At 36.1% G+C, this 14,640-nt stretch overlaps 1 protein-coding gene across 1 annotated transcript in view; it reads right to left on the bottom strand.

Annotated features, from left to right (window-relative positions):
* MTREX (Mtr4 exosome RNA helicase) overlaps window positions 1–14,640 on the bottom strand; it is a 127,552-nt gene that overhangs the window by 63,948 nt on the left and 48,964 nt on the right. The window contains exons 13-16 of the mRNA XM_081231525.1: window positions 13,911–14,021; window positions 12,267–12,368; window positions 10,251–10,376; window positions 5,874–6,024 (exon numbers count right to left, since the gene is read on the bottom strand). Coding sequence (XP_081087651.1) covers window positions 5,874–6,024; window positions 10,251–10,376; window positions 12,267–12,368; window positions 13,911–14,021 — 490 coding nt within the window. The remainder of the gene's footprint in view (window positions 1–5,873; window positions 6,025–10,250; window positions 10,377–12,266; window positions 12,369–13,910; window positions 14,022–14,640) is intronic.

Below are 14,640 nucleotides of genomic sequence, written 5' to 3'. Positions count from 1 at the left end.
AGGGAGAAGACTCAAATCAGTAGAATTAGAAATGAAAAAGGAGAAGTAACAACTGACACTGCAGAAATACAAAAGATCATGAGAGATTATTACAAGCAACTCTATGCCAATAAAATGGACAACCTGGAAGAAATGGACAAATTCTTAGAAAAGCACAACCTTCGGAGACTGCACAAGGAAGAAATAGAAAATATAAACAGACCAATCACAAGCACTGAAATTGAAACTGTGATAAAAAATCTTCCAACAAACAAAAGCCCAGGAGTAGATGGCTTCACAGGCGAATTCTATCAAACATTTAGAGAAGAGCTAACACCCATCCTTCTCAAACTCTTCCAAAACATAGCAGAGGGAGGAACACTCCCAAACTCATTCTACGAGGCCACTGTCACCTTGATACCAAAACCAGACAAAGATGTCACAAAGAAAGAAAACTACAGGCCAATATCACTGATGAACATAGATGCAAAATCCTCAACAAAATACTAGCAAACAGAATCCAACAGCACATTAAAAGGATCATACACCATGATCAAGTGGGGTTTATTCCAGGAATGCAAGGATTCTTCAATATACGCAAATCAATCAACATGATACACCATATTAACAAATTGACGGAGAAAAACCATATGATCATCTCAATAGATGCTGAAGAAGCTTTCGACAAAATTCAACACCCATTTATGATAAAAAACCCTGCAGAAAGTAGGCATAGAGGGAACTTTCCTCAACATAATAAAGGCCATATATGACAAACCCACAGCCAGCATCGTCCTCAATGGTGAAATACTGAAACCATTTCCACTAAGATCAGGAACAAGACAAGGTTGCCCACTCTCACCACTCTTTTTCAACATAGTTCTGCAAGTTTTAGCCACAGCAATCAGAGAAGAAAAGGAAATAAAAGGAATCCAAACTGGAAAAGAAGAAGTAAAGTTGTCACTGTTTGCAGATGACATGATACTATATATAGAGAATCCTAAAGAGGCTACCAGAAAACTACTAGAGCTAATCAATGAATCTGGTAAAGTAGCAGGATACAAAATTAATGCACAGAAATCTCTGGCATTCCTATACACTAATGATGAAAAATCTGAAAGTGAAGTCAAGAAAACACTCCCATTTACCATTGCAACAAAAAGAATAAAATATCTAGGAATAAACCTACCTAAGGAGACAAAAGACCTGTATGCAGAAAATTATAAGACACTGATGAAAGAAATTAAAGATGATACAAACAGATGGAGAGATATACCATGTTCTTGGATTGGAAGAATCAACATTGTGAAAATGACTCTACTACCCAAAGCAATCTACAGATTCAATGCAATCCCTATCAAACTACCACTGGCACTTTTCCACAGAAGTAGAACAAAAAATTTCACAATTTGTATGGAAACATAGAAGACCCCAAATAGCCAAAGCAATCTTGAGAACGAAAAATGGAACTGGAGGAATCAGGCTCCCTGACTTCAGACTATACTACAAAGCTACAGTAATCAAGACAGTATGGTACTGGCACAAAAACAGAAAGATAGATCAATGGAACAGGATAGAAAGCCCAGAGATAAACCCACGCACATATGGTCACCTTATCTTTGATAAAGGAGGCAGGAATGTACAGTGGAGAAAGGACAGTCTCTTCAATAAGTGGTGCTGGGAAAACTGGACAGGACATGTAAAAGTATGAGATTAGGTCACTCCCTAACACCATACACAAAAATAAGCTCAAACTGGATTAAAGACCTAAATGTAAGGCCAGAAACTATCAAACTCTTAGAGGAAAACATAGGCAGAACACTCTATGACATAAATCACAGCAAGATCCTTTTTGACCCACCTCCTAGAGAAATGGAAATAAAAACAAAAATAAACACATGGGACCTAATGAAACTTAAAAGCTTTTGCACAGCAAAGGAAACCATAAACAAGACCAAAAGACAACCCTTAGAATGGGAGAAAATATTTGCAAATGAAGCAACTGACAAAGGATTAATCTCCAAAATGTATAAGCAGCTCATGCAGCTCAATAACAAAAAAACAAACAACCCAATTCAAAAATGGGCAGAAGACCTAAATAGACATTTCTCCACAGAAGATATACAGACTGCCAACAAACACATGAAAGGATGCGCAACATCTTTACTCATTAGAGAAATGCAAATCAAAACTACAATGAGATATCATCTCACACCAGTCAGAATGGCCATCATCAAAAAATCTAGAAACAATAAATGCTGGAGAGGGTGTGGAAAAAAGGGAACACTCTTGCACTGCTGGTGGGAATGTGAATTGGTACAGCCACTATGGAGAACAGTATGGAGGTTCCTTAAAAAACTACAAATAGAAATACCATATGACCCAGCAATCCCACTACTGGGCATATACCCTGAGAAAACCATAATTCAAAAAGAGTCATGTACCAAAATGTTCATTGCAGCCCTATTTACAATAGCCCAGAGATGGAAACAATCTAAGTGTCCATCATCGGATGAATGGATAAAGAAGATGTGGCACATATATACAATGGAATATTACTCAGCCATAAAAAGAAACGAAACTGAGCTATTTGTAATGAGGTGGATAGACCTAGAGTCTGTCATACAGAATGAAGTCAGAAAGAGAAAGACAAATACCGTATGCTAACACATATATATGGAATTTAAGAAGAAAAAAAATGTCACGAAGAACCTAGGGGTAAAACAGGAATAAAGACACACACCTACTAGAGAATGGACTTGAGGATATGGGGAGGGGGAAGGGTAAGTTGTAACAAAGCGAGAGAGAGGCATGGACATATATACACTACCAAACGTAAGGTAGATAGCTAGTGGGAAGCAGCCACACAGCACGGGGAGATCAGCTCGGTGCTTTGTGACCGCCGGAGGGGTGGGATAGGGAGGGTGGGAGGGAGACACAAGAGGGAGGGGATATGGGAACATATTTTTATGTATAACTGATTCATTTTGTTATAAAGCAGAAACTAACACACCATTGTTAAGCAAAAAACAGAAAAAATCAGTTAGAACTACACTAAAAGCAACAGCAACAACAGTTGGGGCTTGGGGAGACACAGGACAGGAGATGGAGAAATGGTGGCAATTTTTTTTTTTTAAGATTTTTTTTTAATGTGAACCTTTTTAAGGTCTTTATTGAATTTGTTACAATACTGCTTCTGTTATGTGTTTTGGAGTTTTTGAACCTGAGGCATGTGGGATCTTAGCATGTGGGATCTTAGCTCCCTGACCAGGGAGTGAACCCGCATCTCCTACACTGGAAGGTGAAGTATTAACCACTGGACTACCAGGGAAGTCCTGGTGGCAATGTTTAAGCTCACAGTGTGGGTAGCAGCCTTGTTCAAAGTCATATTGAATAATCTGAGCCCAGCTAAAAGTCCTGAGGGCTTTAAATAAATGGGAAAATACTTGGAGAATTCTCCCTCTATCCCCTGCTGTATCTGGGATATTTTCTATGGCATTACAAAAGAATAATAGAAAGTGAAGTTTAAAGAGTAACTTACTTTACCAAAGGGGAAGGGTGGGTGAGGGATAAATTGGGAGTATGGGATTAACAGAGGCACACTACCATATATAAATTAGATAAACAGGGTTTTACTGTACAGCAGAGAACTAGATTCAATATTTTATAATAAACTATAATGGAAAAGAATTTTTAAAAAGGAACATAGATATATACATATATATATGTATAACCAAATCACTTTGCTGTACACCTGAAACCAACACAATACTGTAAATCAACTATACTTCAATGTTTTAAAAAGTAATTTTTAAAAAAATTCTGAATCATGTGCTTCCCTGGTGGCGCAGTGGTTGAGAGTCTGCCTGTCAATGCAGGGGACACGGGTTCATGCCCCGGTCTGGGAAGATCCCACATGCCGCAGAGCAGCTGGGCCCGTGAGCCACGGCTGCTGAGCCTGCGCATCCGGAGCCTGTGCTCCGCAACGGGAGAGGCCACAACAGTGAGAGGCCCGTGTAACAGAAAAAAAAAAAAATCTGACTCATCTTTTTGTATATATAAATTTACCTATCTATCTAATCTATCTTATCTATCTATTTATCTATCTAAGGCTGTGTTGGGTCTTGGTTGCTATGCACAGGCTTTCTCCAGTTGCGGCGAGCGGGGGCTACTCTTTGTTGCGGTGCACGGGCTTCTCATTGCGGTGGCTTCTCTTGTTGTGGAGCACGGGCTCAAGGCACACGGGCTTCAGTAGTTGTGGCGCACGGGCTTAGTTGCTCCATTGCATGTGGGATCTTCCCGGACCAGGTATTGAACCCGTGTCCCCTGCACTGGCTGGTAGATTGTTATCCACTGTGCCACCAGGGAAGTCCAAAGGTAAGTCTTAATATCAGCCAGCTTAAGAATCTTTTTTTTTTTTGGCAGTACGCAGGCCTCTCAGTGTTGTGGCCTCTCCCGTTGTGGAGCACAGGCTGTGGACGCGCAGGCTCAGCAGCTATGGCTCACGGGCCCAGCTGCTCCGCGGCATGTGGGATCTTCCCAGACCGGTGCATGAACCCGTGTTCCCTGCATCGGCAGGCGGACTCTCAACCACTGTGCCACCAGGGAAGCCCAAGAATTTTTTTCATTGTCTTTTTTTCAGCCAGAGAAGTTACTACATCTATTCTTGTTATATTAAAAACGGATGACCCACACTTTAATAGAAACAGCATGGGTTAGTTAGGAAGTGGAGTCCAAGTCAAACCTGCCATCAATCAAACGTGTAACCTTATATACAGATTTAACTTCTCTTATGCCTTATTTTTTTTACGTCTGTAAAATGATGCCAAAGCTTCTTCCAGCTCTATAATTTGTAAAGAAGAAGAAGCTCTCTTGATTAAGACCAAAGAAATTAAGAGGAAATAATTATGATGTCATCCAGGTAAGGGTAAAAAAAAAAATGAGAATTTAAGTTACTTGGATGTTCCAAGCCTTTTCATTTTTTTAAGGTATATTATTACACTTCATTTACTTTCAAGTGCATAAAATTGAGTGGTAGTATCCTATCAACTTGTGATAGAAAGATATCTCAAATTTGTCTTTATTGTTAAGTAAATCATAGTACATTCATAAAATGGAAATATTATGCAGTTATTAGAAACCATACTTTCAAAGAATAATTGAAATTAAATTTTAAAAAGCCAGAATCAGTGAGTTAGTGAATGTAAAGCATTTAACACAAGGCTAGGCATATGATAAATGTTTAACAAATGATATCAACTATAATAACATCGTTATTACCAAAACATTGTTAATCCCGACTTTGAAAAAAATATGAAAAATATGTATGAAAAATAAAAATGATGGAAGAACCACGAAGTGTTAGCAGTGGTTTTGTGGCTGTCTGTGTGAAATTACAAATGGTCTTAAATTTCCTTTGTACCTTTTGCCAAATTTGGGTTTTTTTTCTTTACAACTATGCATTGTTTTTACAAGATTTACCCAAACCAGAGTTTTAAATCTTTGCTTCTGTTTTAGATTTTAATCAGTTCTATATGATAATCAGCCACGATCTTCTAGAATAAGGATCAACACACAATACACAATTCTACTTGAACATAGTTACAATAAAACACTTACTTTTTGGACTTTAGAAAGCATTATATTAATTTTGAATATTATTAATGAATATGAATTATCATGTGATATGTCTATAACAATAAATTATACTAAATTTGAATTAACCATAGAATTATGTCCTGATAGTGTTTTCTTTCATTTTAAAATGTTCTAGTTGGTTACAATGATTTGGCTTACCAGAAAAAAACCAATGGCTAAAGCAGTCAATAACACCATAATTTTGCTATTTGGTCTACCCTAGCTAAATGAGGCTGTTATGGTAATTTTATACTTACTCTCTACTACTCCTGGAATTGCTCTATAATGCTGAAACTGGTAGAAGGATTTTTCCAACATGTACTCAGGATTTATTTCTTCTACTCGTAGTAAGTTCAAGACCATGTTGTAGGTCAAATGGAAAGCACTATTTAGAGGATCAGCTGAGCCCTGAGAGAAAAAAACATGTCAATGTTGTAGATTTTAAAAATAAATTCATAAAAGTATTTTTAACCTCCTGAACTGCATAACAGTTTAGTCTTCACTAAGGAATACTACAGAAATGTATTAAGTTCTTTCCTTTAAATGACCAATACAAAGTGATAAAAGAGTTGATCTTTGGGAAAGTGAAGGGAGGGAAAAAACACCAACTAGGACAGTAGTAGTTAGAATACTGTTGGCCAAGTATGTTTAGCTCTCTGCCTTCTAGGTACTTGACAGGATTACACATTTTGCCCTCAGTGGGGAGGGCAAATAAGTTTCAGTGATGTATCACTTCCTGGTCAAATATTTAACTGCTGGTGTGAAAAGCTACATTTTCCCTGCTGGCACAGTGACTGCCAATGTTCAAGATGGTGGTTTCTCTATCAGCTTGAATCCCTAAACAATAATAAGCATAGTCTCCTTTGTAAACGTGCAATGAACAAGTAAAGAGAAACAAACCTTTAAGTTACTGAGATTTAGGTTTGTTACTGCAGCATAACCTAGCCTATGCTAATAAGTACACTAAATTTCAGAATGATATTCAGAAAAAATTAGTTATTTTGAAACTCTCAGCTTCCTGAAATGACATAAAACTGCCTAAGTGTTTCCCCAAAATTTACAGACCAGTCTTTGTCAACACTTTGGTAATTCCACTTTCTCCTCCTAATTGTGGCCGTTACCAAAGAAGGGCTAGTTACAATAGTGTGACCTTAATTTGCAACAAGGTTTATGTCCAAAATACTTCCTTGAGATCTAAACTTTTCTTTCACTGTTTCTTCAGGAATACGTTTTCTTTTCTCTTCTCTTTTCTTTTCTTCTCCCTCCCTCCCTCCCTCCCTCCCTCCTTCCTTCCTTCCTTTCTTTTTTTTTTTAATATATTTTTTTTGGCTACGTTGGGTCTTTGTTGCTGCTTGTGGGCTTTCTCTAGTTGTGGGGAGCGGGGGCTACTCTTCGTTGCGGTGAGCAGGCTTTTCATTGCGGTGACTTCTCTTGTTGCGGAGCACGGGTTGCAGGTGCATGGGCTTCAGCAGTTGTGGCTCGCAGGCTCTAGAGCGCAGGCTCAGTAGTTGTGGCGCATAGGCTTAGTTGCTCCATGGCATGTGGGATCTTCCCGGAACAGGGCTCAAACCTATGTACCCTGCACTGGCAGGTAGATTCTTAACCACTGCACCACCAGGGAAGCCCAGGAATACTTTTTTCTAAATGCAAATACTTCCTAAGATTGAAAATGGTTATGTAGTGCCCAAATGAGAATGACCAAATTCTTGGGAGATACATGCTGAAATATTTAGAAGTGTCACAAAACATGCAAATCTTTAAATAGCAAAATACACAAATACTGTTAGGGTATTCAGAGGCTTTTAAATTGAGGTTTATAAGCCAGCCTTATTGCATTCAGAATTATAAATGTATGAATATAGGATTTTATGAGGAGAAGAAGCAGAACTATCAACAGTCTCAAATGGTGCTATTCCTTAACTCCTGAAAAATCAAGAGCCATTTACCCTAGGGGATTAGTTAGTAAGTCCCTAAAACCTTCATTTTTATCCACTTTCCTTGAAAATAGGGCCAAAGGGAGATGTGCAGTTAGTATGAAAATCACATTCTTGGGGAAGAGAGGAATGAAAGACAACTTCAGCTACTTCATAATTTTGCAAACAGACCAACTTTTTACTATTCTATTATTTTTCTTTTCTACTATTACCTCCTTTAAGAAATGTGGGGCTTCATTATTGCAAATGTTTATTTCCAACCTCAAGCTCTGCTTCTATATTCAAACTGCTGTAGAATACACCTATCTGAATTCTCCATCACCTTAAACTCAACATAGCATTTTAACATTGTATCCAAGTGACCCCAGGACAACCCCAACTTATGCCTGATATATTGATATAATTATTAATAGTCCCTTCTTTCAGTATTACAGTATCCTAATTTGATGCTAAAAAATATGGCTATACAGCCATTCCCCAGTGTCTTCGGGTTCCCTATCTGAGGATTCAATGAACTGTGGTTTGCAAAATACTTGGGAAAAAAAATTGCAGAAAGTTCCAAAAAGCAAAACTTGAATGTGTCATGCAGCATAGGCAACTATATACACTGTACTTACGGCTATTTAAATAGCATTTACAATTCCATACTATAAGTAATCTAGAGATGATTTAAGTATATGAAAGATGTGCATAGGTTATATGCAAATACTGTGCCATTTATGTAAGAGACATGAGCATCCTCTCATTTTGGTATTTCAGTATACGTGGGGGTCTTGGAACCAATCCCCTGAGAATACCAAGGGAGGACTGTAACTACACAGAATACTATTTACTCTTAAAGAAAATTCTGCAGTATGTAACAACATGGATGAACTTTGAGGATATTATGCTAAATGAAACATGCCAGTCACAGAAAGACAAATCCTGCATAATTCCTCTTATATGAGGTATCCAAAATAGTCAAATTCATGGACTTAAAGAGTAGAATGGTAGTTGTCAGAGACTGAGAGGAGGAGTAATTGGGAAGTTACTAATTAAATGGCATCAAGTTTCAGTCAAGTGAGATAAATAGAGATTTGCTATACAACAGTCAACAACAACGTATTTTACAACATAATAATTTATTAAGAGGGTAGATCTCGGCTTCCCTCGTGGCGCAGTGGTTGAGAGTCCGCCTGCTGATGCAGGGGACACGGGTTCGTGCCCCGGTCTGGGAAGATCCCACATGCCACGGAGCGGTTGGGCCCGTGAGCCATGGCCGTTGAGCCTGCGCGTCCGGAGCCTGTGCTCCGCAACGGGAGAGGCCACAACAGTGAGAGGCCCACGTACAGCAAAAAAATAAAAAATAAAAAAATTAAAATTAAAAAAAAAAGAGGGTAGATCTCATGTTAAATTTTCTTTGCACAATAAAATTTAAAAACTCTTTTTTTTAATGAAATGAAAGACAATAGAAATTTACACTTACAGGGTAACAAATCTAGAGATATCAAGTAAATGGAATGAAAAAATCTGTACTAAAGGAACCAGATGCTGCCATTAAAATATTACCTCCTGACTCAATTATTTCCATACACAGAGTACGAGGTAAGAAAAATAGTGTTTATTATATGTGACAAAATTTAAAGAAAAGAATAACACAAATTTTCAGTCTTGACCATTTTCCTTACACAAAGAATTAAAGTTATATGGACACTTAAAGATGGGTTTCCAAGTGTTAATCTTTAAAACTGAAAATAAGACACCATACGATCACTATGAATATGTACAGATAAGCTTTGTCTTTACTCATATAAAAACATTAAAAAAAAAAAAGAAAGAATAAAGAACTTTACCTATTTTTGCTTCAACATACCAGGCTTCCTACAACCATATCACAAATTCTCCATGCAGTTCCTGAGTCTTAGAAGTTGACCACAGTATATTTCAGAGATATTGACCTATGTATGTCTTAACATGTTTTGAAGATTTATTTTAAGTAGCTAATCAGCTGGCAGTTAATTTTATATTTTAGTTCATGTTAAGTTTCCTATCTTATTGACAGTGTTCTCTATGGATATGCTTAATAATTCCTTACTATCAATACATGGAGAAGGAGAAGGAAAGCAATCAGGCAGGTCAAACTTCCTTGGGAAGCTCTTCAAAATAAAACAAAAATCTTAGACAATCCAAAACACAAATACTAAGCAAGCAGAATGAACAGGTTAATTTGAAATAAAGCTTATAAATTTAACTTTATTATTGGGATATTATAATCTCTCAACAGGATGAATCAGAATGGTAGATTGTAGAATTAATTTATGAAGCTATCTGGGCTTGCAAAGGTATAGGAAGATAACTGTGCACAATACTGATAACATCTGCCCTACTTCCTGTGCTGATAGGTGAGAAGCGATTTGTGCAGTGGAGTGGGCAGATATAGAGGTATCTCAAATTTGGAGGGCAAAGTAAATATTTCTGCCCTCTGCAGATCTCCATCCCCTCCACTGCACGACTTGCTCTTTTCCTATTAGAACAGAAAGTAGGGTGCAAAGTATCAGCAATTTGAGCAGTTACCCTCTTCCACCTTCCTAAGCCCAGATAGTTTAGTAAATTAACTCATCTACTCAAGAGAGGTATTTGAACTGACACAATTAATTTCAATGTGGTCCTGAAGTATGTTTCTCAAATTCCTGGTGAAGGCACAGAAGCTTAACTTGTTACCTTAAGTAGTTGTTTTCCAATTGTTGGGCTCATCTTTTCATCTACCATAAGAATTACAATTCCTCTGTCATCCATTCCCCTCCTTCCAGCACGACCAGACATCTGAATGTATTCACCAGAGGAAATCTGAATGAATGTAATTAAAAATGCAAAGTTTAGGAGAAAACCTGATGAAAAACATATTCTTAAAATTATTCTTATCATAAAGTTCACAAGCACAAGCTACACATTCCATGACAGGAGACAAGGTTAAAAACATGAACTTTTAGGAAAGTTTAAGTAAAAAGATAAAAATGCAAAACACTTAAGAATTATGTTGCAAAACTAAATTTTAGATCCAAAATGATCAAATAGCTATAGAGAAATACTGGCTAATTCACTGGCATAAAAAATATCTTTGAACTAGATATTCTGGAAAACAGGAAAGTTTAAGAAAGCAAACAATGACCCAAACTCTATTAAATACCAATTCTGTCTGGATCATAACAAATTTTCTTAATTTCCAAATGAGATTAATATAAAAATCAACACATACAAAAAGCACAATTTCTATTTTCTCACTGTATGTCCTTGGCATTCGGAAGAGTCCGTTCATCACTAAGAACCACCTAAGGGAGAAAGGTTAGTAAGCCTCCCATGCATAGTCTTTCAGGGTAAAACTGAACCACCTGAACACTGGGCAAAGTTTTACCTATAAGTACATGTATACTTTTCTTCTGTAGAAAGGGTCCAGCATGTTCGGACTCTCCAAAAATGTTTGACTCAAGAAGAGTTACAAACCACTGTGCTACTAGAAAGCATATTACTGATAGCATCAAAAACAGACCTAACGACTTGGGACCAACCTTAAAGATCAGAAAAGAACATTTCAAAAAGGCAGTCCAATAAAATCTCAACAGCACTCAAGGGCATCGTTACATTTTGACACATTATGATTTTTAGATTTCATAATTAGGATCTTGAATCATCAAGAAATGGTTGTTTTCTTAAATTCAATTGCCCACTTTACTACATACCCTTCCCTGGGGTCCACTGGATGCCAAGGAGCATGTAAAGTCATGAAAAACTTATTTATTTTCTTGTAGCATCAATTTTATTCAAAGAATTAAGTAATTTTAAACTGATGATGAAGAATTTTAAAATTTACATTAACTTAAAATATAAAACATAATGGAAGACTTTATCCACTTTGCAATTAAAAATTATATTCTACATGAAATAGTCTTCTTTTGACTTAAAAAAGTCACAAGTTACAGAAAGTTTTTCAGGCCTTCTCAAAACTTTGAGGCCTTCTCAAAACATAGAGGCCTTCTCTATGACGCCTCCCTGACCACTTATATACAAATGACTTCTTTTCTTGTGTTCTATTCTTCCTACACATACTTCTCAGAGCCCATAAAATAAACTTCCACCTGCACTAAGTCTCTTCACAGTAGGGATTAGTTTGGTTTTGCTTTAAATTTAGCATCCTCAGTATCTACCATAGCTCTAGGCCCATAGTTTAAGTTTGGTAAGAAGCGATTACTTGCTTCTGGATTAAGGATTTATTTTTACTCCAATTCACCATTTCACTCATGATCCCAACTTTTGCCTTAGGAAAGACATGTGTGCAAACCTGTTAAAAAAAAAAAAAATCTCTATTTTAAACCTAAAGAGTAAAACAGTGAGCTACAACTGTAGCCACTATAGTAGAGGTGCTTTAAATAACTTAAAATTTGAAGAAATAAATAATTCTAGACATATTTTAAATGCATTAAAGCATTCATGACTCATTTGCACACCTATCCCTCATCACCAAACTCTTTCACCTAAAGTAGTTTTTGGTTTTTGTTTTTGGCTAAAGGATAGAAATATAAAGGATCTGAAATTAAACTTCGATGAACTTCTCATATTCGCTCAGGTACAAGTTTTAAAGTATTTAGAACTGAAAATCTCAAAGACTACATGAGCCAAAATCATCTTAGGTAAAACAACTGAAGCTAAAAGTTATTTCAATATATGAATTATTTTACTTACCCATCGGAAATCCTTCCCATCAAATTTTCGGGCGTTTGTAAATAAAACAGTTCTAGCTGGCATGTTAATCCCCATAGCAAAAGTCTCAGTGGCAAATAAGGCCTAAATGAATAAATATACAATTAAACACATATTTTAAACTGAAAAACTAGTTTCGTTAATAGATTACTCAAGTATAAATAAATCATTAATTTTAAAAATTAGTTGTTAATGAAATTGTACAAAAATAAGATATGCTATCCCAGGTGTATTTCAGTATTTTATATACAAAATTATTAAAATTACATATAATTATGTATATTATAGTAAATTTATATTATAATATTTAATGTCCCTTGCATCCCAGAAATTTTTTAATTCAGGGAAAATAGTCTTTCTTTCTGTAACTCCAGTGGTGGTAACTTGGAGAGACTACTACTGGTCTAATGGACAAAGCATTATTAGGCTGGAGAATATTTTTCTAAACGCAGTCACATTTCCTGGTTTCTTCATTGATGATGCAGTATTTTTAGAGACACCTTTAAAATCTCTGAGGGGAGATCAAAATCAGTGGCACTTTATGTTCACATCTAAGACTTTACCAAAGAGCACACAAAGGTATGTGTACAAGTTAAGTCATTGAAGTACTGTATTAAATAATCTAAATAATTTTCATCAATTGATAACAATATAAAAACACTTTATTTCATCAACTTAACAGAATGTTATTCATCTGTTAAAAAGAATGAATAGCAACGCATATGATGAAATTGAGTAACATGGGTAATATAATCACTTTTGTTTACAAATTAAATCAAATGTTATTTGTATGTATCCTAGTGGATATTTCTAGGAAGTGAAGGGCAATGGTGGTCTTTAATTTTTCACTTTATGTACAGTTATTCTATTTGAATTCTACAATCCAAAAGTATCACTTAAAAGATTCTTTAAAATGGGTCTCAACAAAACATGAAATCTATATGAGGACATCAACAGGGCCTTACCAGGACCCAGGTACAAATAGTGACCAATTCTTTATCTAAAATCCTAAAGTATGGTCTTTAGGGTGAGTAAATTTCTTTTAAATATCCTACTTAGTGCTGAAGTTCTCATGACAAATCTCTAATCTGATTTTTAAACATAAAATAATTTATGAGTCATACAAAGGCTTACAACTATATTTTGGAGTTGTTTCCCATTTTCAACATCCCATTACTGGGTACAGACATCAACATAATATTAAAAATTAAATTAGACTCTCTTTGGTTTAAAGGAGAACATTCTAAAAACTCGTCTAAACAGCAATTCTCCTTGTCTTTTCTAAACTAGTCCTTTTAATCTGTATACAGAATGGAGTCCACTTACAGTATCAACTTCAGGTCTGAAAATTAAACAGCACCCTCTGGAAAACTCTAAACTGTATTCAGTAATGATACCATTTCTTACTTTAAGAGTAGGAAAAGAAACAAATGACTTTTACCTACAGTCCAAAATTTATGAAGTATAACACTGTATACAAAAATAAGATCATTACCTAAGCCATTCCATTCGACTTACTTAAAAAATAACAATAAAAACAAGTTGCCTACAAACAGTGTTCTTGATAACTTTCAAATTGCTCACACAACACAATTTTAGGGCATAATAAATAAAATAAAATCATACCTTTATCAATCCTTCAGAAAAGAGAATTTCTATAGTTTCTTTCAAAATAGGAAGTAAACCACCATGGTGAATACCAATGCCCCTCTTCAAAAGAGGAAGTACATGTTCAACCTACGATTGGATTCAATTTTATTTTTAAAAAGATGTGAGGAAAAGAACTTCTAAAATGTGAAACTAACAAAATTAAGAAAAATGGGTAATCAAGAAAGAATGCTGTTTAAAGAAATTTTATATAACTTTTCCAGAAAAACTAGAAACCAAACCCATATTCCCACAAATTATTAAACTTAAAACACAATATAATTCTGTCCTAGCTTTAATATGAAAGGCATGTTTAAATAAACTTTATAAATGTTTTGCTTCCTCATTCAAATTTTCCAGTATTACTTCATCTCCTCTAAAAAAATTAAAGGTTATGATAGCAAAGTTTGCATCTGCATGAAATGAACTTAAAAAATACCACCAGGAGTTCCCTGGTGGCACAGTAGTTAAGAATCTGCCTGCCAATGCAGGGGACACGGGTTCAAGCCCTGGTGCAGGAAGATCCCACATGCTGCAGAGCAACTGGGCCAGTGAGCCACAATTACTGAGCCTGTGTTCTAAAGCCCGGGAGCCACAACTAGTGAGCCCGCTCGCCTAGAGCTCGTGCTCCACAATAAGAGAGGCCACCGCAGTGCAAAGCCCATTCACCACAATGAAGAGGAGCCCCCACTCGGCACAGCTACAGAAG

Source organism: Mesoplodon bidens (genome assembly GCF_964165515.1).
Source record: "Mesoplodon bidens genome assembly, chromosome: 4".
Classification (NCBI taxonomy): Eukaryota; Metazoa; Chordata; class Mammalia; order Artiodactyla; family Ziphiidae; genus Mesoplodon; species Mesoplodon bidens.
The sequence above is the reverse complement of the archived record's forward strand: the minus strand, read 5'-3'. Positions and strand labels throughout refer to the sequence as shown.